Source organism: Macrotis lagotis, chromosome X (assembly GCF_037893015.1).
Source record: "Macrotis lagotis isolate mMagLag1 chromosome X, bilby.v1.9.chrom.fasta, whole genome shotgun sequence".
Classification (NCBI taxonomy): Eukaryota; Metazoa; Chordata; class Mammalia; order Peramelemorphia; family Peramelidae; genus Macrotis; species Macrotis lagotis.
Window position 1 is genome coordinate 656082209 of NC_133666.1, and position 24332 is coordinate 656106540.

The 24332-nt window shown below is 43.6% G+C and overlaps 1 protein-coding gene across 3 annotated transcripts in view; it reads right to left on the reverse strand.

Moving 5' to 3' along the window:
- GOLGA3 (golgin A3) overlaps nucleotides 1-24308 on the reverse strand; it is a 37829-nt gene extending 13521 nt beyond the window's left edge. Inside the window, exons 1-13 of one of the 3 annotated variants that reach the window (XM_074205172.1) lie at nucleotides 24231-24308; nucleotides 20798-21111; nucleotides 17569-17811; nucleotides 15615-15727; nucleotides 13857-14539; nucleotides 11586-11697; nucleotides 10475-10781; nucleotides 9694-9896; nucleotides 6242-6379; nucleotides 2130-2291; nucleotides 1348-1716; nucleotides 822-899; nucleotides 257-520 (exon numbers count right to left, since the gene is read on the reverse strand). In XM_074205172.1, coding sequence (XP_074061273.1) covers nucleotides 257-520; nucleotides 822-899; nucleotides 1348-1716; nucleotides 2130-2291; nucleotides 6242-6379; nucleotides 9694-9896; nucleotides 10475-10781; nucleotides 11586-11697; nucleotides 13857-14539; nucleotides 15615-15727; nucleotides 17569-17811; nucleotides 20798-20927 — 2802 coding nt within the window. In that variant the 5' untranslated portion in view covers nucleotides 20928-21111; nucleotides 24231-24308. Of the gene's footprint in view, nucleotides 1-256; nucleotides 521-821; nucleotides 900-1347; nucleotides 1717-2129; nucleotides 2292-6241; nucleotides 6380-9693; nucleotides 9897-10474; nucleotides 10782-11585; nucleotides 11698-13856; nucleotides 14540-15614; nucleotides 15728-17568; nucleotides 17812-20797; nucleotides 21112-23626; nucleotides 23751-24230 lie in introns of those variants that run through there. The other 2 variants (XM_074205174.1, XM_074205173.1) reach the window with 2 other exon arrangements.
- Nucleotides 24309-24332: the final 24 nt, after the last annotated feature.

Consider the following 24332-nt stretch of genomic DNA (forward strand, 5'->3'; position numbering starts at 1 on the left):
GAATGTCATGACTCCAGATACCCTGGTGGGCACAAGGACACCTATATAAACACAGCTGACAAAACCTTATTTGGGGGCTGCTGTGACTGTCTCAGATCTTGAAGTTTTTCCTCTATGGACACTTGCTACCTGATGTGTGGAGAGCCCCACCCCTGGATCCATTCTTAAAATAAGAGTTTGGAGGAGCCAAGGAATTGAATACTTTGTGGAAGACCTCCTGGTAGCCTAATGATCCGGCAGCACTATATGGATGCACCTGTAACTGTGTCTCCATTTCGTCTCGTTCTTTCTGCACCAGCTGGAGCTGTCCTTCGAGGTCAGTCATTTGCTGTTGAACATGGGACACTTCCTTTTGTAATCTGGAATGTTCTACTTCCACTGACTTCTTTTCACCCTGAAGCTTGATTAATTCCTGCCTCAGATTTCTCATCTCTGAGTCCAGTCTTTTCTTTGTTGCTTTCAATTCGCTGATCAGCTGGTCCTTGGAACTTGCATCCCTCCGATATGCTTCCACCATCACCTACTAGGACATACTAGAATTATAGACTGTTCGTAGAACAGGGTATGGCAGGCATCTTTTCTTCCTTAAAACCCCTTGTTTCAATAGCTTCCACGCTCAAGCTCTGTAAACAACTTTTTTTAGGGGAGAACTTGTGATAAAGTTTATAAATATATTTTAAGAAAACCAATCAAGTCAAGGGTTAAAGGTGATTTTGTGATCAGCTAAAAGGTATTGCTTCTGTCTACATAGTGCATTATATCAAAATGAATTTTCTTATCTTACTTTGATTTGAAACAAATGATGAGGAGCATCACTCTACCTTTTGTTGAAGAAACTGCTCCTTTACTTTTTGAGTCTGTTTTTTCAAAGCAATGCTTTCTTGCTGCAAGTTTTCCACCTGTGACAGAAAATAGTCTGTAAAACTAGCCCCAAAGAACCACCAAGAGTCTGTTTAGGTATGAAAAGAGAAATCTTAAAGCCCATCTAGCTTGTCCTATTCCCCGGGGCGCCAGTCTGACAATACTCTCAAAGGGCAAGTGGTACAAATTCACTCCATGTTTCTCTGATTCTATCCATAGCTACACATATTTAATAATTGGTGAAAGAAAAGCTAATCTGCCTAAAAAGACATTGCTGGTAACAGACGGATCCTGGACCAGAGGCCATACGGCCCAAGTGATGCTGTGGTCTCTATGACAGGCCCCTGCACTAGCCTCCCTGAACTCTGGCCCATCCTCTCAAGTTGATCACTGCCCCTGGGATCTCGACCGCCGATGATTCTTGGGTGACCCCCCCCCCCCCCCAAGCCCAGTACACGGAGCCAAACTCAGGGCCTTCCTGCTTACCTGGCTGCACTTGATGGCAATCTCCTGCCTCAGCTGCTCCAAGAGTTCTGAGGTGGCATCTGCATCCTCCTCTAACTGCTGAGAGCCACGGTCAAACTCCTCTTTGCCTGCCTGGGCGGTCTGCAGCGCCACCTCCAGGACGATCTTCTCATTCTGCAGAAACTGAATCGTGTCATCTTTGGCAGCGGCATCTCCCTGGAGCTCCTCCAGCCGGGCCTGCAGCTCCTCGTAGCGTGTCTGCAGCTCACTGAGGGTCTGCTCCCGGGTATGCAGTGTCTCCTGGTTCAGGGTGAGTTGCTTCATGAGGTCCAGGTGCTCCTGCTGCAGGGCATCCAGCTGTAGGTCTCGCTGGTGCAAAGTCAGCTTTACCTGGAGGAAATCAACACCATGAGTCTCTGCTACACAACCACACACCTGCCTGCCCTAGTGGCTATCATGTCAAATTTGAGTACATGCTGCCTTAAGTCTAATTTTTTGGTTCTCAGTGGGGGGGCAGGGAGGGGAGAGAAACGACTGTGTGAATAAAGCTTTATTCAGCTCACTGGTAACTATAATAGAATGTCTGGGGTCCTCACGAGATTAGATGACTTGCCCATGATTATGCTTATGCTGGAGGCAAGATTTGAACCTAGGTCTTCTAGACTGAAGGATGGCCCTCTCCCCGCATTACATAGGGGGCAATCAACTTTGCAGTTTTAGTTTTAAATTAAAATAAAAAACTACTCCAGTGAGCAAAAGTATTGCTGTCCCTCTCTGGCGTCTGGCCTTGTCCATGCCCTCACCTGCTGAAGTTGCTGTTCCAAGGATGTGGCGGAATCAGCCATCTTTTGAAGGTGTTCCTTCTCATCTTCAAACTCCTCCAGCTTCCTCTGCAAGTCTTCCTCCACCAGGGACTTAGCTTCTTGGATCTGAATAAATGCTGCTTCCTGGTCCAGCATGTCCGCCTAGATGTGAGAGCCAGGAGAAGGTTACACACAAGACAATGTGACCCCTCTGGCCTCACCCGGTCAAGGCTGAGCAAATATCAGAACCTACAAGCACACCACCCGGGGGGGCATTTTTGCCTTTCAAACGAGAACAATGAGAAAGGAATGAAAAAAGATGAATGTATTCTAACTTACATGAAAATAAACATATTTTTCTCTAAAACAAAACCTCACCAGACATCCCCAGGATATGTCACTGGGACCAAAAAGCATATATTCAAGTGCCACAGGCATCTATAGGTAGAATTATAAAGCTGGGCTCATTCATAAGACAAGCTCCTGAAACTCCAGATTGGGGGGGGGGGGTGTGTGTGTCTCATTCATTTTTAGAATTGGCAAGTCAAATCAATAGAAAAAGGCAGGACAAGTGGGTCCATAAACAAATCTGGGTATAAGCACAAGTCAACATGATTTTTTTTAATAAGGAAATCATCTCATTAATCTCTTTGAATTCTCTTGAGTGTATGGATAAAAGGATAGCAAATGACATAATGTATTGGTCAGCACCAAGGATTTCTCCTGTATATCTTTCTCTAGACAACACTGGACTCTCAGTGGAGGCTCTAGAAATACTTGTTTGAATGGTTGACGATTTCTACACCAGAGATTGTCGAACACCATCAACAACAACAACAAAAAAATCACCAACCCACACCTCACACATCTGCTTAAAGGAATGCAGACAATAAGCATTGTGAAGAGACAGAAATAAAGATGATCTTCTGGATGAAGTGGTGCTAATGATATGCTCCCCTGGGGACCAGTGTCAGACTCAATCTTATATATTTTTATAGATGATTTGTAAATGACACCAGGCAGGTAAAATTATTCCAAGTAGTAAAATTCCAACTGATAAAGATCTCAAGGACATCTCAAAAGACAGAAAAACAGAAAAGGTGAGAAGGGGTAGGGGCCACAAAATTTCTTTTTTTTTTTAAGGTTTTTTTGCAAGGGCAAATGGGGTTAAGTGGCTTGCCCAAGGTCACACAGTAGGTAATTATTAAATGTCTGAGACCGGATTTGAACCCAGGTATTCCTGACTCCAGGGCTGGTGCTTTATCCACTGAGCCACCTAGCTGCCCCTGGCCACAAATTTCTTAAGGATACAAAATACAAATGATTCTGACATCTCTGACAAACCAGGAAAGGACTATAGGAAAAAATACAAACTTCCTACAGAGTCAACCTAATGTGTTTTAATTCCCAGAAAACCCAATAAAAATGCTGGTGATAATCAGTTAATCAGTACAGATGTTGGAAACAGGAAGACATTCAATTCAATTAAAATGACTAAACAACTACTACATGGGGTTGGCTAGGTGGCACAGTGGATACCGCACTGGCCCTCGAGCCAGGAATACCTGAGTTCAAATGCAGCCTGGGACACAATAATTACCTAGCTGTGTGGCCCTGGGCAAACCACTTAACCCCACTGCCTTGCAAAAAAAGCCTAAAACCCCCCCCAACTACTACATTCAAGGCTATGTGGCTCCAACAGACCAACCAGTCTCTGCTCTGAAGGGGTTTACATTAGTAAGACAGAACATCTACAAACAAAAGTCTCCTTTTTTTTTTTTAGGTTTTTCTTGCTCAAAGTTTGGGGTGGGAGGAGGTTATTCTCATTTTTCTGTCAGCTGACTAGTCCTTTTGTACAAGGAGAGCCCCTGGCTCTCCCCATGATCCTTTGGTATATGTGAGGATCATGTCAGGGAGCTGCTAGTGGGGGAAGTCTCCAGCCAGGATAATAGAGGCTGTAAGAGGGAGCTTGAACAGGGAGGAGCCAAATGAGACAGGAGTCCTTGTTCCAGGTTATGCCTATGGTCTGGTGTAGAGGGCCAGCCCCAGGAAGTGATATTTACATATCCTTGGTGATCTTCTTCATCAAAGATAAGTATGGATTATTGCTCACTGTAGGGATCTGCTGGCTCACCAGTGAACCCTGACCTAGGATAATCTGTGGCTCTGGGAGGTGGTTGTAAAAGATTTTTTTGATGGAGAAGTATGCAGATTTCTTAGAACAAATATTGTAAATTTACCCTGGAAATTGTAAAACTGGGTCTCCTTTAAACAGCCATTCCTGTGATAAGTTTTTGCTATAAAAAGTCTGAGTTTCCAAAAATAAAGTTGGTAGATTTTCACTTCCCAACCTTTTGTGTTTGGGTATGTATTTCTACCTGACTTGACTCTTGGATTCATGTCCAGACCCACACCAGAGCTATTGCAGGTGATAGTCTGGGGGAGAGGGGATGAGGGCATGAACTAGGACAGGGAAGTCTATGGTTCAGAAATGACAGAAGTTGAAAGATATACATGAAATTATTCTTCCCATGCATAAAGGCACAGCTGTATCTGTACTTTTTTTTTTTTTTTAAACAAGGCAGTAGGGTTAAGTGGCTTGCCAAGGCCACACAGCTAGGTAATTAAGTGTCTGAGGCCAGATTTGAACTCAGGTACTCTTGACTCCAGGGCTGGTGCTCTATCCACTGCACCACCTAGCCGCCCCAATCTGTACTCTTTTTATTTCTTTTTTGGTTTTTGCAAGGTAGTGGGGTTACACGACTTGCCCAGGGTCACACAGCTAGGTAATTTTTAAGTGTTTGAGGTCAAATTTGAACTCAGGTCTTCCCAACTTCAGGGTTTGTGCTCTATCCACTGAGCCACCTAGCTGCCCTTGTATCCATACTCTTAACAGAACAGATGCATTAAGGGGGATTTGCAACTTGCAGAATCCTGGCAGGTATGGCCAGGACAAACAGGGGCTTAATATGAATGAAATACATAATGATCGGGTACTTTCTGAGGGGGGAAATAGAGCTGTAGGAGTATAGAAAGATAAGGAGAATTGGCAGTAAATACTGAAAATTAAAATAGGCCCTGGAAAGATTTAGAGCAATTTTTTTAGGTTTTTTTTTTTTTGCAAGGCAAATGGGGTTAAGTGGCTTGCCCAAGGCCACACAGCTAGGTAATTATTAAGTGTCTGAGACCGGATTTGAACCTAGGTACTCCTGACTCCAGGGCCAGTGCTTTATCCACTGTGTCACCTAACTGCCCCCTAGAGCAATTTTTCTTAACCCTCCCTGTGTCCAAGAACCTTATGGTGCTGAAGAAGTCTCCAAATTCCTTTTCAGATGTGGAAATAAAATACATGAGATTACAAGGGAAACCAATTACATTAAAATATAATAATCAAAATGCTAAAAAGAAAAACAAAACTTAAGTTCATGGATCCTAGGTCAGGAATCCTTGAACTGGATTAAACTCATGAGTGTGACCTCCCAAAAAATGGAGTTTATTAGGGGAAGTTAAGTTTTCTGGCATGCATCTCTACCCTTCTGTGGCAGATGTGAAGAGACCATCAAAGTCATCTCTCTTAGGGAGACAAAATGAGATTAGAAACTGTGCTCAAGACAGGACATGACACGGCATCTAAGACTTGACTCTAAAGGGATCCCCTGAATCCCTGGAATCTCTTGTATTTCCTCTAACTCAAACAGATAAAAGTCATTTCCACAGCTATGTGACTCTATTCCCCAAGCTGGATGATAACTGCAGTACATAAAAACACTTTTTAGGAGATCATCCCCTCTAATGGGATGCTGAGGCTCAAGTCCTGCAACCCCACTCAAGGAAGAGTTCTTTATACATAGAACACTGAAGGGTGGAGAGGGTGGGGATAAAGAGTGCACAGTTTGAGATGGGGAGAGGCAATGGGGGGCTCAGCACCAGCCCAGATAACAGAGAAGCAGATTGGAACCACAAAGAACATTGAGATAAGAGAGGTGGCAATGGTGACAGTGTCAGAATTCAGGTGGCTTAACAACTGATTACTCCTTAGAAGAGAGCTTTATTTCTTCCTTGATTCTGTGACTAAACAATGATGGAAACTCAAAATGTGACCAGCTTCTCACCTCTATGTTTTGTAGCTGTACGGCAATCCGTTCCTTTTCCTTGATGGATCTCTGTTGAGTCTCTGTCAACTGGTGGGACAAGGACACATTCTCAAGTTTAAGGTGCTCAAGAATGCCTGCCTGGGTCATCTGTCCGACCTTGGAAGAAAAAAAGAGAGAGAATCTTTAGTGCAAAAGTTACTAAATTCACAAATCACAAAGAGACCCTTTCATTGCGGTTTGAACCATTTCTACCTATTATTCTTATTAGGACATAATCAGCTCTAAGTAATCCAGAACAGAGAGACGCAGACTAAAGACAATCTGAGTGGTTAGCTGTTTTTGGAAGAATGCATCCCCAAAATATAAGAATGAATCCTGACTTTCTGCTTCTGATTGGTGGGAATTTAATTAGGTGCCCATCTGGCTAAAGATGGCTGATTTAGAAGTGATTGTGATGGGAGTATTTTTCTGGAGCTGGGTTTGAATTTTGGTGTTGCCAATTATTAACCCTGTGATATTCACTTAATCTTCAAGATCTATTTTGGGTTACCTGCAAAATGGAAACCATCCTATCTTCCTTCCAGGGTTGTTGTAAGGATTGAATAAGAATTGCATAACAAATGCTTGGTGTGGTGTAAAGGGCTTTATGGAGATCAATTATCATTGTTCTTGAGAGATGGATTGATGGAAACCTGGAGGGCAATTATAGGAACTTGTCTCAGGACCTTGTTCTATCTCACATTTTATCCAGCGGCATGTTTAGAAAACTCTGTAGATGATACAAAGCTAAGAGGGAGCAGTATTCTATTCAATGAAAGAATCCAATCTGATTAGAATCAACTATTAATAGGCATTGGACTGGTGATTTCATCAGAAAGAGAAGCTCCTTCTCCTGATGTAGGTTAGTACCTTCTTAGAGACTAAAATAATCAAATGAAATTAAAAAAAGGATAAATATAAAGTTTCATATTTAATATAAAAAATTAAGAACAGGATGGAAATAAGACTTATTCCATCAACAATCTAATGGGGTGACCCCAAACTTAAATGTTCCAAAGGCTTCAGGGCTGTGAGCATTAAGAGCTCCAGGATACTTTGCAGTAGTAGTGTTGTGTCCAGTTTTAGAGGTAACATCCCATACAAATCAGAGTGCCTCAGAAGGTGGCAATCAGGATGGTCAAGAGTCTGGAAAGCATGTCAGAAAAGAGAAAGAACTGGTGGGGAGCCTTGGAAGGAGACACAATTGCTGCCTTCATGTATTTCAAGACCTGCTCTAGAAAAGCCTCCAAAAGGTAGAGCTAAGACTAATGAGTAGAAGTCATTGGAAGTTTGATTTCAGGTCAATCAAGGAGTTAATAACAGAACTATCAAAATTGCAATAGACTTGTTTGTTAAATGCTAACACGCAACACAAATACATAGAAATGTAACTATATCCAGTCATCTACATGCTATGTTTTACAACGTACCCTCCACGTCTGTTACCTTGTATGGTGCTAACAACAATTATGAGGCAGATGCAACTCTAGAAGTTAAAATCACCTCTTTGGGAAGGGGTAGCGGTCTTCTCACCTACCATGCCATATGGCCTCCTGGTTGTGACTAGTTCACCTGAAGTGTTCAAGCTCAAGCAGGGGCTAGATGATAAATGTGTAGGAGCTCTTCTTCATGGTGTGGGGAACTGTAAAAGTAATAACTTCCAAGGTGTCTTTCAACTATTTTTAAGACTAAGTCTCTCTGGCCCAGGTAGCCAGGGCAGGGTGGCTCCACTGCTAATTGACAGGCTCCATTTCTGACCTGAACTAGTTTACCCCTTGCTAGCAGCCTACCAGTTCCCTGGCTCCCAGGGATTCCCCAACTTATGCTGTATTTAGTGCAGATGCCCAACCACAACTCAGAACCCCCAGACCCAAGCAATGCCCTGGCTGGAGCCTCTCTCACAACAGGGATGCTAGGTGTGTGATCAGATCCCTTCGTCAATATTGAAAAACTCTTAACTCTACGGTCCTGTTATGGATTCTAGTTTGAGAATGACTCTTGGGAGTCCCAACAGTGGATCGAAAATGATAAAGTACAAAAAAAATCTGAGTCCTATAAAAGCACTACAGAAAGCAGGCTTGTCATGATTCTTCCTACTATAGTGCTATGACCACAAAGGGACTCTGCTTACTGACCTAGCTGAGCAAAGAACTAAGCCTTCGAGACCAAAAAATACATTTTATATGTGAATAAAAAGACTAATTGTCTGCAAACCACAGTTGGGAAGAATAGTAAAGAAACTCAGGAATTACAGTTTAAATCATTCCCTGGCAGAAATTTATTAGTATTGGAAAGTATAAATTGTTTGGTTTACTAATAGATCTAAGTTAGAAAAAACAAAACAAAACAAAAAAAACCAATAAAAATTAAAACCCCAAAATAAAAACACAACCTACTTGGGGAAAGTGTGCTTCAGAATTGATCACAGATTTGTTGATACTTACTCCATGTAATGTAACTGAAGACTCATGATTGTGAACGTGCAATAAGGTACTTGGTGCAAATACAAAACTCAACAAGGTTCTTGAATCAGAGCTACTACTTCACACTTCTTAGATTGGTCAATATGACTAAAAATAAAAATGATCAATGTTGGGAAAACGGGAGAAAAAATTCATTGTTTGGTGGAATTGTGAACTGATTCAGTCTTTCTGGAGAATAATTTGGAACTACACTCAAAGGGCACTTACACTACTAAGTCTGTATCCCAAAGAGATCACAAAAAAGGGTGAAGAATATACATGTGCAAAAATATTTATAGCAGTTCTTTTTGTAGTGGTAAAGAATGGGAAATTGAGGGGATGTCCATCAATTGGGGAATGATCGAACAATTGTGCTATAGGGATGTGATGGAACACCATTGTTCTATGAGAATTCATGAGGGAAAGGACTTTAGAAATGCCTGAAAAGACTTGCATGAATCAATGCTGAGTGAAATGAGCAGAAGTAGAAGAACACTGTTCACACTGACAGCAAAACTGGAAGATGGTCAGCTATGATGAACTTATTCATTTTAGCAGCACAATAATCAAAACCAATTTTAAGGACTTGTGATGAAAATGCCATCCACATCCAGAGAAGGAACTATGGTGTTTAAATACAGACCAAAGCTTACTAAATTTCAATTTTAAAAAGCTGTCTTATGTATATTTTCCCCTGTTTCTATTTAATTCTTCTTTCACAACATGATTAAAATGTACATGTACAACCTATATTAGATTGAAGGGGGGAGAAAAAATGTAAGACTCAAAACCTTGCCAAAAAAAAAAAATCATTGTTGAAAACTAACATTGTATGTAGTTGGAAAAATAAATGAATACAATATAAAAAAAAATTATAGTTTTAAAAAAAGTAAAAAACAAAACAAGTAATGATTCAGAGCCATCAGTGCTGGTGCATGTGTGTGCTGGATAGTTGGTGGAAAGGCCTACCTGGATGTGGGCCATCTCGCTCTGCAGCCTGACCCGGGCCTCCTGGGCCAGAGCCAGTTGCTGCTGGTACCATTGCCGGACCTTCTGCAGGGATGTGATCTCGGTTTGGGAGGCCTGGAGCCTGCTTGTCAGTGTGCTGCGCTCTAGTTGGACTTGCTGGAGTTGGTTCTGTAAGGCCGTCATTTGCTGCCGAAGGTCATGCACTAGAATCAAGCCAATGCCAAGGTCAACATCAGCTTTCTCCCTTGAAATGTCAGAATTCTAATAACATCTTCCTACTCAACAGAAACATATGCCCAAATGTGGGCAAGACAGCATCTATCTGAACAGGCCCATAACAACCCTTGATCACCAGCAAACCTTAGTTTGGGCTGGTGTTTGCTACAACTGAAGGCCATGCATGGCTCCTGCCCAGGCTTGGGAAGGAGCCTTTGTGCATGTCCATGTGCCTGGGTCCCCACAGGAGGGCCACATACTAGACTGAGGCCTGGTTAGAATGCCTTCCTCATATTCTAAGATTCCCCAAAACGGGAAATGAGATAATGCATTAGAAAATGCTGCTGAGCAGGCTCTAACCAGGAGCCTCCGAGGTAGCCTGGTAGATGACTGCTGCTGGCCTGGGGGGGGGGGGGGGGGGGGTCAGGAAGAGCCAGGCTCTAATTCTGCCTCTGACTCTTAACTTATGTGTGGCTTTGCAGTCTCAGGGTCCAACCCACAGTAAACGCTTCATGAATTCCTGATGATTAAATAACTAAAAAAGCCATCAAATGCTGAAGGCTACCTGTGTTGTCCTTGCTGAGGATGTTTTTTTGCATGTCCTCCACCTTTCCCATGAGTCTCTGGTACTGTTCCTCGGCCACTTGCAGATCGTTGTTGGAGGATGCTAGGCTGGCATTCTTTGCCTCCAGGGTGTTCTGTAGGTCAGTCATCGCCCGTTCCAGGTCCCAGCAGGACTGCTTCAGGGTGTCCACTTCAGAACTCAGTGAGTCCTGCTTCTGCTGGCTGCTTCGGCTCTGCTCCACTTGGGCCTGGAGCTTGGTGTCCAAGGCTGCAAGCTGGGCTTGCAGCTCGGTCTTCTCTTTAAGGGCCTGAAACATTTCCCAAATAATAAAATATTACCATTTTAGAAAACAACAGTGGCTTCTTATGAACAGGACATCTAAATCAAGGCTTGTCTCCAGGAAGGTACTGTGAACCAGGTAAATCATGTCGTACTGCCCCAAGAGCCTGCTAAGAGATGAGAGTGAACTGTGGAGGAAACAGCCCTTTCAACTTTTATCCTTGGATGACTTGCCCGTGCTGGGCCTGGGGAGAATGATGCAAAGGGACAACACAAGTTCATAATATTCTCAGAGGTGGAAGGCAGGCAGGCCTTGCAGGCTGTCTGGTGCAGCCCCCTCCCTCCAAGCCTTCTGCCTTGAAACAAGAGGAACCCATGTACTCCTAGAGCAGCTCACTCCACAGTACAGGAGAAAAGAGCCCAAGGAGTTGCACTGATGCAGTTCACCACTCCTCCTGGACCAAAGAGGCACTGCATTCACATTTCCCCCCCACAAAAATATTCAGTAGGAATCAACTATCTCGGTACAAGAGTCTTGCTCCTCTAAATAAATCTGTACTTGCTGCATCCCCATAAAAGGCCTTAACTCCTTGAGGGATGAGATTTTCGGGGGGGGGGGGGGGGAGAAGAAGCTGGGAGGCTCTTTGTATCCCCAGGTCCCTCTGGCAAATGCTTAATGTCTTGAAGCGATTTTGTTTTCAGACCCCATTCAGCCCCCTTGGCATGTTAGCTCCTTTCAGCTAGTGAGGTAGTTAAGTCAGCGACAAATCCTTCTGATAAGCTTCGGCTGAATTGGAAATGTAACATGGGCAGACTAAAGGTGGATGGTTACCTGGCTAGCCTCTAAAGACAAGGCCTCCAGCTGCCCTTCAAGTCTCATCTTTTCTTTAAGGACTTGCAGCACTTCATCGTGAGTCCCGGCAATAGAGCTCTCCATGGAAATGCTGAAAGGCAAGGACATGCTTTCAGAGGGAGGCCGGCCAGTAAGTATCAACATTATCACACAACACAGCTCTGCGCCACAGACTCAGTTTAGAGAAGGCAGGGTCCTTGGCCCCAGGAGCACCATCAACAACTAGGAAACAAAACAGCACTTCAGTCCAGGCACCCTGGAGTGGGACTGGAGGAACACAAAGAGAGGTGGCTCTATAGTCTAGAGGACTTCTTAGAGGAGGGGCTGGGCCTGAAAGCAGGGGCAGGAGACTGCTCGGCAGACTTAGAGGCAGCCACGAGAAGTTTGGGGCTGGTGCCCCAATCAGTGCCCAGGTAAATAGACATGGCCTGGGGCAGCAGAGGACAGGGGTCTGCTGAAAGTTGCTGCAATTCTCTAGGGGGCTGGTGGGGAGGGCCTCAGGGGAGGGGAGGAAGATGGAGGCTGCTGGAGGTAGCAGAGGGCTGGGCTGGTGTCTCATGAACTACTCTGAGGTCACCCATCAGATGCTGGCAGAGCTGCACTGACTCTGCCTCTGCCCCTTCAGTGGGTTGGTCACCCTTACAGAAATGGGATGGCACCTAAAGGTAAATGTGTATTTAAAGAAATAATCATATCTAAAGATAATTGCATTTATATGGATAGAACATGTGTTTTCTCTCTCTCCACAAAGGATTATAAGGAAATAAGAAGAGGCACAGTGATGACTCCTGGAGGAAACCTCTACCAAATCCACTATCACATGGGGAAGAGTCTGAAGATCAGAGAAACAAATCAAATGACACAGGAGGGAGTTTCTCCCTGGCTTGGCTGCTCCCCTGAGCCTGTCATACCCTAGTAGATAGAACATAACATCTCTAAGAATAATCTACTACTGCCAAGCCAATGACTCCTGTTTAAGCTATGTATATATATGTCCCTACTTGAAAATGAAATTCTGGTGGGTGGCTAGATGGCACAGTGGATAGAGCAGCAGCCCTGGAGTCAGGAGTACCTGAGTTCAAATCCGGCCTCAGACACTTAATAATTACCTGTGTGGCTTTGGGTATGTCACTTAACCCCTTTTGCCTCACAAAATGAATGAATGAATGAATAAATAAATGAAATTCTGATCGAGCCTCCCCAGCTGCTGCAAAGCCCCACTTGGTCCTGTCCTGGGGGAGGAGAGCCATTGGAGGCCCAGTGCTGTGACTGACCCGTGGGGGGGGCCCAGACAAGCTATCATTGCACTCTCTGGCCCGGGTCTCCTCATCTTCCACATGAAGAAGCTGGACAAACTTGCTGTGGTCCCGTCCTGGTTGTGGACAGCTTACATCTACCATCCTAATCCAAGAAACCTCCACACGTGCAGAATGTGCCAAGGACCAGCTCCAATTAGAGTTCTGGCCCTGTGTCAATCTCCCCAGTTCTTAGTCTTACTTTTCTAATTTGTAAAATGGAAATCTATCATGACTCTTAGCTCCACAGGTTCCAGGAGGGAAAGTGCTTCCTCAATATTAGATTCTTTCCCCCAGGCTCTGAAAGGCTGACAATAGAAATGTGGGCTACTAGGGGTGTTGAGAGAAATACAGAGAAAACTAAGAGAGAAGCCTTGCCTTGCCCTGCCAGTCTAATAGGGGACAGAAGATAGGTTTAAATGTTTTAAAAACATGGACTAAGGTTTGTTTGAGAAATGGCAAGTTGTCGAGTTAAAGATAGAAAAAGCATTATTTGAGGCCAAGACAGTGAGGCCGTGAACATCCAGTCAGGGAATCTGAACTTGATCCCAAGAGCCAGTACTAGGTGCTGAGCCAAAGGTGATGCAGGGGCCCAATGAGCTGAGGTGCTGGGATGGCACAAACCAGGGGAGATCTACTACTTCAGAAGACCCAGTTCAAATCCTACCTCTGCTTACAACCTGTGGGACCCTGCCCAAATGATGCCCCTCCCTGTACCCCCCCCCCCGTAAAATCTGAGGATTGGACTAGATCATCTCTAATGTTTAAGATCCAGATCCTGTGATCTTTTTAGGAAAATGCTTTTCCATTTCTTTTGAAAAAGTGACAAAGCAGTGAGTCAAGTCATCCTTTGGGTGGTGAGGAGCCTTCACTCGGCTTTGTCCCCTGGGTTCTGGCTCAGGGGCTGGCCCAATTCCACCAGAGTGAGCAGAGCCTCCAGGGACCTAGGTCTTACCTGCTGGAAATGCTGTCTCTGCGACTTTGTGCCTCCCCATTGACATCGGGTTCAGGCTGGTGATGCTCAGCTGCCGCGGCCTGCAGGACATCTCGGATAGAAGGAAACTGCCCCATTGAATCAGGACTCATCTCCTGGCCATCGACCAGGTAGGAAGTTGCCTGCCTGCCCACCATGCCCAACACTCCGTACGTTCCTCTGCCAGAGACACTGCTGTAAGATGAGCTATCACTATCATTGCCATCCAGCTTCAGGCCTACTTCGCTACCATCGAGTTCGGAGACACTGTCTCCTGCCACTGAAGAAGTCTCCAGGCGATCATCCGCTTCAGGGGTCAGGCTGATTTCAGATACCACTGATGTCAAGCTGCTTCGGTTCTGATGCAGGGAGGCCCTGGCTGAATCAGGGGTCAGAAAGGTTCCACTGGAAATTCCAGAGTCAGAATCTTCAGTTCTGTAATCTGCCAGAGAGCGGATTTTGCTTGATTTGGAACTTTTTTTCTCCTTTGAATGTGCTGGAAGTCCTAAACTGCCTACTTTCGGTCCCCGAGGGACACTGGTTCGGAGGAAGGAATATTCTTTTGTCATGGCCACCGGGCTGGCTCTTGGTAAGGTTTCTGGGTTAAACATGAGCTCAGGATCCAGTGTGCTGGTAGGTCGGTTTTTAGATGCAGGCTGATTAGACTAAAGAAAAGGACAAAAACAAACAGTATGTTTAAAATGAAAAGCCATTTTTCTTCCTGCTCCCTTCCTCTTGGAGTGACTTTGCCTGTGTATGTGAGATGGGAAGGGGAGAGGTCCTCATCCACCCTCACAGAGCACAGCTCATCACTGTCCCAAACACCACCTGACCTCCTTCTGAAGCTACTGCAGCTGCAAACAGTGTACCACCTGTAGCCAGCCAAGGTCTTAGAAGGAGGACAATAAAGGGGACAAGGGGAAGGGACTCTCAGTACCGGAAAAAGGTCACAGGGTGAGGTCAGCAGCTTGCCAGCCCTCTGAACCTGATTCCTAGACAAAAGATATTCAGCAAAAGCAAGAAGAATGTTTCTGAGGACCTGGAAAGGGAAGAGGGACTCACTGAGAGTCAGGAGGTGAGACCCCTAGATCTTACATCCTTTCATGATAGCCTTGGGGGGGGGGGGTGTCAGATGGGAGGACAAGGTGATGGAGGAAGATCCAGCTAAATGACCAGGACCCAAAGATGAGTCATTAGGGAGTTGGTGTCAACTTGGAAGGTGGTCTTTAGAATCTGTCCCTGTCCCTGTATTATTTCAGTTTTATCAATGACCTGGCATCTATTATATTAACAGAGAATACACTGGATCAAATCTAAAGATGACATGAAACTGGGGAGCAACAGAAGAGATGGAAGAACTAGGATCTAAAAAGATCTTAACAGACTGAGAGAATGGAACATCAATGAGATGAAAGAGAACTGAGATAAAAGTCCTCTATTTAGGGCCAAACAATCAACACGTGAGCACAAGCCAGGAAAGGAGCAGCAAGACACAGTTTATGTGAAAAACATAAGCTCTTCAGAGAGCTTAGTGTGTAGCCTAAAGCCTGGGACCTGGGGTTGTGCCAATGGATTGGGTGCCCAGGCTGAAGGACACTGTCCTCAGTCATGGGCTGTGCCACATGATTTGTAAGGCCCCTCCCTGCTCAGAGACTCTCTAATTCCAGCAAGCAGCTGGCCAGCCCTTCAAGGCTCTAGCTCATTTCAATCACACTTTGCATTAGCTGACAACATTCTTACTCTCTCCTGATGTCTTTTCACTCGATACTGTTTGAGCTGTTCTTCTAGTCGTCTTCGAGCTTGAAGTCGAATCTGCTCTTCTTTTTCCAAGGGAAGTGAAGATTCAGTTGAACCTAGAGTACATCAAAATCTCTTTAAATCATAAATACAGCACCTATAAAATTCAGAGAACAAAAGCCAGAGAGAGTAGATTTATTCCTCCGCTTTGCAGAGTGACATTGGCCACAAGACAGCAGGCATCATATGAAGGACAGCACAAAGCATGGGACAGATGAGGGTCTGCGGCCATCCCAGGGAGCACGTTAATGACTGCATTCAAGTAGCAATATAGCAATGATGATGAGGTGACCAAGACGCCATTCACAATAATAATAATGATAATAACAACAACAATGAAAAAACTAAATAAAGCTCAAAGTCCATGGTTTCTATCTGCAATCTCTTTCTGGACATTCTCTGACCCATAAAAGAATCTTAAAGGAGTTATCAGCACCTCATCATCTTTGCTTCAGGATCACTGCTTACAGACTCCCAGTAGCTAACACAAGAAGAATGCATGGAGGCACCACAGCATTCTATTGCAAAAAACTGATCTCTTATGGTTGAACTTTTATATGTGAGAAATATTATTTGACACCTGATTTACTTGAATCCCTGTAAGGATAAGTTGTTTATGAGATGATTTGTGTGGTGTTCAGTCAGCATTTATAAATCTTTGTACAAATTGGACACAATATTTCAGTAACTGGACTACAAACTGACCACCACATTAGAGTCAGATGCAGAGAATAGCAAAGGCAGCACCTGCCTATAAGAGAAGGCCTAGAGGACCAATTTTGTGGTTCTCTTAATGGCCTGTGAGTAATCCTGGGAATATAGTCATGAAAAATTCTATGACGGCACGAGGGGAAAACAATTCTCTAACAGCATGAGTCTGTAGAGACAACAGTCTTCATATAAACATACAGGTTTTTTGTTGTTGTGAGACATGGACATGATGTTGTAGACGTGCAAGGTTATTTTATTGTCTCAATCAACTTGTGACTTTTCCTCTCATTTTTGTGAATTATAGTAGAGCCCCTCACCCCCACCCCCAGTAGGAAGAGGACAAACCCTGTTAAAGAAGTGATACTGGAACAAAATGACATTTTAAAGAAATGGCGGATGCTCTTTCCAAACACTTTGAGTGGTTTGTTCTTGTTGTTAAAAGACAGCAAGAGTGGGCCTAGGGACGACACTTTATGGCCACTGTCCAAGGGATTAGCCTTGTTAAGTACAGAGAGGCTTGCTATCTGCCCCAGCAACACAAAGACTATTCTAAGATATGCAAGACCTTTGATCTGGGCTGTTGGAAGAAGTATTCCTCTTAACCAAAGCACTGATCTTTGAAATACTGAATACTAGTGAAGATTTAAATCAATCCCCAATATCCAAGGAACTTTTAGAATTCATCTGTCAGCTTTGTTAGGCTAGACAGGATCTATGACAGGTGAGTTCAGTGGCATACTTCTACAGGAGTCAGCCTAGCTCCAGTCAATGCTTCCTGCACAAAAAGCAAGCCCAAAGAATAGTTTCCTAATAATTCTGCGGTGAGACAAAAACCATAGTGCTTGCATGAACAGAAAATGATTCCTTTAGTTGGGAAGTGAAGGCAGTACAGTCCATATCACATATATCGAATGATGTTTTTTAAAAAATCTTCTATAGTCAGGCCAATGTGGTAAATAAAAAAACTCCACATAGTCAACAATAAACAAGCATTTTACAAATGTGATCTTAGAAAAGCAATTAAAATAGGATTAAAAAAAAGAGACTGTTATTCCCCCACCCATCCACCCCAGGTACCTCAATGAAAGTTAAAATGCTTTCTCAGGTAGCATGTGAAGTCTTTTAAAAGAGTGCAAGCTTTATGCAGCAGAGGAGAGAAGGGTCACCACAGTAAACAGATGCTTACACAAATGAGTTTCTTGCATAGGAAGACTGAGTTTGAGAGACTGCAAAGCTTCTTTTCTAAGAACTACGCCCTCAGCACTAGATCCCTGAGACTTCCTTAGGTTGTCATGGAAACCAGCCACACCTGGAGATGGATCAGGACCAAATGGTCGGGTGATGGGTCCATTCTGACAGACATCCCCTTTGCTGGGCACTTCCATGTTTCCTCCTTCAAATGACACTTGGTGAACATTAATACTGGCACCTGGAAAAAAAAAAGCACTTTTGGGATACTCTAGTATTTTCATGAGGAAATTCTCTTGCCTCCACCCATTTTTTAATCACATTCAACTTAAAAGTTAGCAGGAACTGATTCAAAGTTGAAGGGACACAAGCAGGCTCACATCTTGCTAATTGCTTTTTAAAAAGAGTTCTGTTTATTTAAGTAAATTAAGTCTATTAGAAATACTACTAAATTTTCTTTGCTTTATACTAGCAAATGGAAATATAGAATCCAGCAGCTAAAAGCAGACAGTGACAACCTCTATGTTTGGTGCCTAAGGACAGGTCTCAGAGCTCGGACTTGGAAGATTTACTCCCATAAGACTAACCCTGGATCATTTGACTTTTGATTCACAGTGAGTCTTGAAGGTCAGCCCCAGACTGAAAGCAAGATTGTGAGCTGTGCCATTAAAGGGTTAACCCAAATCAACTAAATCATCAATCTCTGAAGCACTGAAAACATAACTACCATCATACAGTCTATCAGTCTTTAATCAGGTACAGGGCATGTCAAATGAGTTCCTATTCTTTTCTTTTTTTGGCAAGGCAGTGGGGTTTAGTGATTTGCTCAAGGCTACACAGCTAGGCAATTTTTAAATGTCTGAGGCTGCATTTGAACTCAGGTCCTCCTGACTCCAGGGCTGATACTCTATCCACTGCACCACCTAACAGCCCCCTATGAGTTCCTATTCTTGTTGAAATGCTTATTAACCTCCCCCCTCCAAATGTCATCAAGCAAACCAAACCAATCCATTCAATTCATCTTTTTTTTTTTTTTAAAGATTTTTCAGGGCAATGGGGTTAAGTGGCTTGCCCAAGGCCACACAGCTAGGTAATTATTAAGCGTCTGAGACCGGATTTGAGCCCAGGTACTCCTCACTCCAAGGCCGGTGCTTTATCCACTACACCACCTAGCTGCCCCCCCACCCCAATTCACTTTTAAAGCACAAGTTTTATCCCATTTTAGCAAAGACTATTTATGATCCACAAAATATTGGCAAAAATGAGATTAGACCAAGAGATTTGTCAACCAACCTTCTAAATTAACAATCATGGATACATATACCAAATTAATTCATCAGAAATTTGGAGTTGGAAAACATGTTGGAAGGTTTGTCTGGCCAGTTAATACAGACAGACAGAGACATACAGACAACAGACTATTTTCCTCAAACAACTTATAGACTATTTTTATACCCAATAACTATGGGACATATAAGAATATATTTAAAGTATCACTTCTTCAATGGTTGGTTTTGACTCTGAAATAAAAATTTGTGTTTTAGATATACTGACATGTGCAAAGTGATTGAGAAATTTTTAAAAATTTATGCATTCACGAGAAAATCTTAGCCAAGTGAGGCTAAGATCTCATTATAAAAATGTACACAGGCAAGCATTCCTGTGCCCCTATGTTAAGGTGAGTCTGTGGTGTCAAAATTAGAGGAGGACTTATAAGTTTATATTAAGTGAATTTCACTTCATTTAAAAATAAACTTCTGCATAAATCAAAGTCATCCTTTTAAAAGTCAAGCAACTATAATCAAATTAAGAAATTTATAGGGTTCATTAATCCTTTTACACTTTCTGTGGAAAGAGGAGCTGAGAATTTCACCTTTTATGCTACCAAATAACACAAAATTTCTACCCATCTGTGCTTAAAATTTCATTTTTTTTTAGGTTTTTGCAAGGCAAACGGGGTTAAGTGGCTTGCCCAAGGCCACACAGCTAGGTAATTATTAAGTGTCTGAGACCGGATTTGAACCCAGGTACTCCTGACGCCACCAGGGCCAGTGCTTTATCCACTATGCCACCTAGCGACCCCTTAAAATTTCATTTTTGTTGATTTATACAACAAACAACAGGATTTCATTATCTTTAGAGAAAAAATCTTAATATAGACCAATATACTGTCACCAGTAACTGCTTTATGTTTAAGCAATAATTATCCAGTTTTAAGTGCTTAAATGCCTTCTTAAAAGAAATGGAAAAAGAATGAGTGTTTTGATAAGATAATAACTCACACCGAGGCTTAAGGTTTTTTTCCTTTTTTTTTGAGCCTTAAGATTTGCAAAGCCCTTTCCTCACACAGATGAGGTCAAAGAGCTGATTCAGTGGCTGACGTAGGAAGGAAGCTCAGTTTATTCTCTTATTACACTTGGCATATTAGTACACTTCAATTCTTCAAAGGTAGATTAAAAAAATAGACAATACCTCGGCTGGATTAATATTACTCAACTTTGCAATACATTCTGTAAAGAATAGTAGTTCAATTAAATTTTAACATTTGAAAATAGAGATTAATCATTCTTCTATGGTCCCTCATTAAGAATTTGATAACCAAGTTAACAAAACCACAAAGGCAAATTAAAAACAAAAAGTATTTTCAACTAATTTTAGTCTCAATTTTGTGACTAGAATGTGGTCACACAGCATTTCTACTTTTCCTAGATCTATATCCACAGAATCAGGGCATCATAAGGACAAACAAAAAACATTGAAGGTTGGTTCAAAATTCCAGGAATTGCCTATTCTGGATGGTTCATATTTTGCTTAATACACACACACACACACACACAAAACATCAAAAAAGGAAAATAGCTAAGATTCCTAAAAACACTGAAATTTTAAAGTGAGAGGGACTCACTATTTTTCCTCCTCCCATAAGACCTCTTGAATGAAGAGCTTTAAAATTAACAATCAAGAATAATGTGACTGCTTAATTTCATTACTTAAAGAATTAAATTCTTGGAATTCCTACTATCTGAATTTCAATTTTTGCTTCCATAAAATAGTAAAACATTTCAATAAACAGTGAAATTTCATTATCTCTAGAGAAAAGCCTTACTAAAACAACAGGAATACATTATTGTCACCAGAAACAACTCTGAATTTAAGTAACCATTATCCAAACAGTTTAGTAATTAACATCAGTGGGCTCAGATGGCACTTTACCATTAAGGACTTACAATGAGTTTCCCCACTTTCGGCTTGATTCTGATTGCCTATGTGATTCAGCAGAGTCGCAGTATGTTCGGGGATGCCATTGATAGACCTGCTCTCCAACAGGCCACCTTGCTCAGCAGGGGAAGAGTCCATGGTAGCTTGGGAGTCCAGACAGTCGTGGGGCAAACAGGAGCTTAGGAATCAGCCCAGAGCAAAATCTGGCTTTCCCCCCTCCATCAGAAGTAGTCAAAATCCATTCAAAAACACAGTGCAAACGTTTCCATCTGCTGGCTGGCGTTGGTCAGACGTTGGGAACCCAGGAAGTGAAGGAGGCAGCCTGCAACCAAACAGGACATTATCCCAGGCCTCACTCTCAGGAAAACACCACTTCCAAGCTATGTGGGTGAGATTTTGTTTGATGCAAGGAATATGATTAAGCATCACTATATGTGCTAAGCACTTACTGTACCTTCAAGACGCTGTGCTCGGTAGTGGGCTACAAAATTGAAAACAGACCCAGTTCCTGACCTCAAGGAGCTTACCACTAGCTAAGGGAGGGGCCATGAGTACAAATACCACCTAAGACAATAAATAGAAAAGAGTAAAGAACTGAGATTGTACAAAGCACTTTACCAGAAAGTAGAGTAAGTCTAAGATCACACTGGATCCTTTCCAGTGGTCCTCTGAGTAATCACTGCAGATATTTTAGAGATGAGGAAACTGAAGTTTGACGTTAAGTGATTTGCCTTACCTGGCCTGTGGTATAAAAGAAGTGAAGAGGGATAGTGGAGAGAGGTTAGTAGAAAGAGGAGGAAGGGCCTGAAGCTTGGAGCCCTTTCAGACAGAAACAAAAGGGAGGAGTGGGGAGAACATTTTCAAAATGAACACTTAGGGCTCCTGGGATGAGTTAAACTACACAGAGAAGCTATTTAGCATTTTTCCTTCCTTCCTTCCTTCCTTCCTTCCTTCCTTCCTTCCTTCCTTCTTTCTTTTAAAAGGTTTTTGCAAGGCAATGGGGTTAAGTGGCTTGCCCAAGGCCACACAGCTAGGTAATTATTAAGTGTCTGTTTCCAGATTTGAACTCAGGTCCTCCTGACTCCGGGGCTGGTGCTCTCTATCCACTGAGCCACATAGTCTGTCCCCATTTTTATTTTTGAAGAGGAATAGCCAAAAGGACAAAAGATTAAAAGGATGTTACATTCAATATCATTCCTACCATAAAACACTACTATTAAGCCTGAAAAAAACCTACTGAATAAGTTTCATTTCCATTTCATAAAGAACACAAACAGAAAACATGAACTTGCTTATTTTTTCTCAAACTCCTATAGTGGCACTATAATTCATTCAATTTTCTGTATTCAAAATTTTGGGACACTTCTCTCTCTCCTCAACCTCACCTATCTAGGTTCAGTCATGCCCAACTCTTCATAACTCTGCGGAGCATACTGTCTATGGGTTTTTTTTTTTTGGCAAAGATAGTGTTGTAATTTGCCATTTCTTTTTTTGATGGATTAAAGCAAACATGAGTAAATGTTTGAGGCTCCATTTGAACTCAGGTTTACCTTGACCCCAGGCCCAGTGTTCTATTCATACTGTCATTTAGCTGCCCCTAGTAGAATCTGGTCATCAAGTTATATGGATGCAAAATCTCTTGTGTCCATACCCTCTTTTCCATTCCACTAGGACTAGGAGAGTAAAAATTTCCATCAGATTCCCAGATCTAAAACATCCTTGTTATCTTCATTAGACACCCAAAGGCTTCCTATTGCTTGAGGGAAGTCCATATTACACTGCTGATATGGTCTCATCTGCAGTCTTATTTCAGACCACCACTCTCTGTGGACCCTCTGTTCCAGTCAAATGGTCTTGTTCAGTGGCCCTTGCATAGGCTGGCCCTTTTGGCTGCTGTCCTTTTAAGATGTATTAGCCTCCCTCTGTCCAGACAGGATACCCTCAGTTCTTTCCCCTAATGCTGACACATAGCCAGTTAAACTCTTGCTCTGATTCAAATGTCACTTCTTCCAGGAAGTCTTTTCTGGAGCAACCCCTTGTCTCCCTAATTATTACTTACTATGGACATCTCCTGCATTTACTGTTTATTCTTTGGTATTATTTCTTTATTTGTATCATAGCTGTCCACCACTCTGCAAGAACAGGGACATGTCTTATCTAAAATTTGCTTCTCCCAAGGGCTTAGTACAGTTCAGCAAACACACAGTAGGTGCTTAAATATTGATGAAGTTGTCAGATTTGATTTATAGAGCTTTTTAAAGTTACAAAGTGCTTTCACAATCATAAATCAAGGGCTTTGGATTTTTTATCTCCAGCAAAGGAAACAGATTCTCTCTTTTATCCAGCTGGTCTTAATAGTGGCATCCATTTGAGAAAGGGGATGGCTGATATTAAAACCGGATACACTTTTTCTCCTGAAAATTAAAGTGACCAATAGGGCTTGACACTTGACGGAGCCTATCTATATTCTAAACCTCTGGCAGACTAAATTTAGATTTGCTTCAGGCATCAGAAATACTTGGTTAGTGGTGATGGATTTTTTTTACGTCAACAGTATTTTTTTTTTCAATTACACAGTTTTCAAAAGAATGGGCCATGCTCAAATGCAGCGGCGCTAAGCGAGCATGGACATTTCCCCCTCATCTACTTGTCAGGAAGAATCATAACTTCAATCCAGTCTGTGCTTAGAGCTCCAGGTCATGTGCACTTAAATTTAACCCATGACTTGTCCAAGTTCCTGCTGGCGGGATCTCCACCAAAAGCAATCAGTACAGGAAGATACATTTACTAAGTAAAACTAGTTCACCGATTAATAACAAAATTGGATATTACTTTACCGGGAAAAACATGACTACAAACATAACAAAGATTGGATCCGAGGCAGCCAGGCTGTATGAAACACAAACCACGGTTCATCTTTTAGAAGCAATTTCTCTTTTTAAGGAGGAGGCGTGGCGGCGGGCGGAGCAGCGGCCCGGAGCGGAGGCCCCGGCGCAGGCCCGGCCCGGGCACCGGGTGAGCGGGAGCCGTGCGGCCCTGCCGCCCGGGGCAAGTGCCGAGGCCTGTAAGGCCCAGCCGGGGGGCCGGCTGCGCGCGGCGGGGGCCGGCGGGGCAGAAATGGGGCGCCGGCCCGGCACTGGCCCCGCACCCGGAAGGCCGGCCCGGGGCCCGCGGCGTAAATAGCACCGCGGGGGGAGGGGCCCGGCGAGACCCGAGTTCGAATTCGGGCGCCCCGGCCGAGGCCCGTGGTGACCTTGGGCAAGTCCCGCGCGCCGCCCGCCTCAGTGTCCCCCGTCTGTCACGCCCCCGGGGGCCGCCCCCGCCCCACGGCACGGAGGCCGGGGCCCGGGGCCGGTCCGCGGCTCCCAGGCCGGGCGCGGCCCCGAGCAGAGGCCGCAGCGCCGGGGCTGCCCTCCCTCCCGGGCCCGGCGCTGTCCTCACCCGGCGGCGGCTCCGGCGGCTCCTCCGGCCGAGACGTGGCTGTGCCGCGGGCGGGGCGGGGCGGGCCGGTGCCACACGTTTCCGCGTCCCTCCGGAAGCATT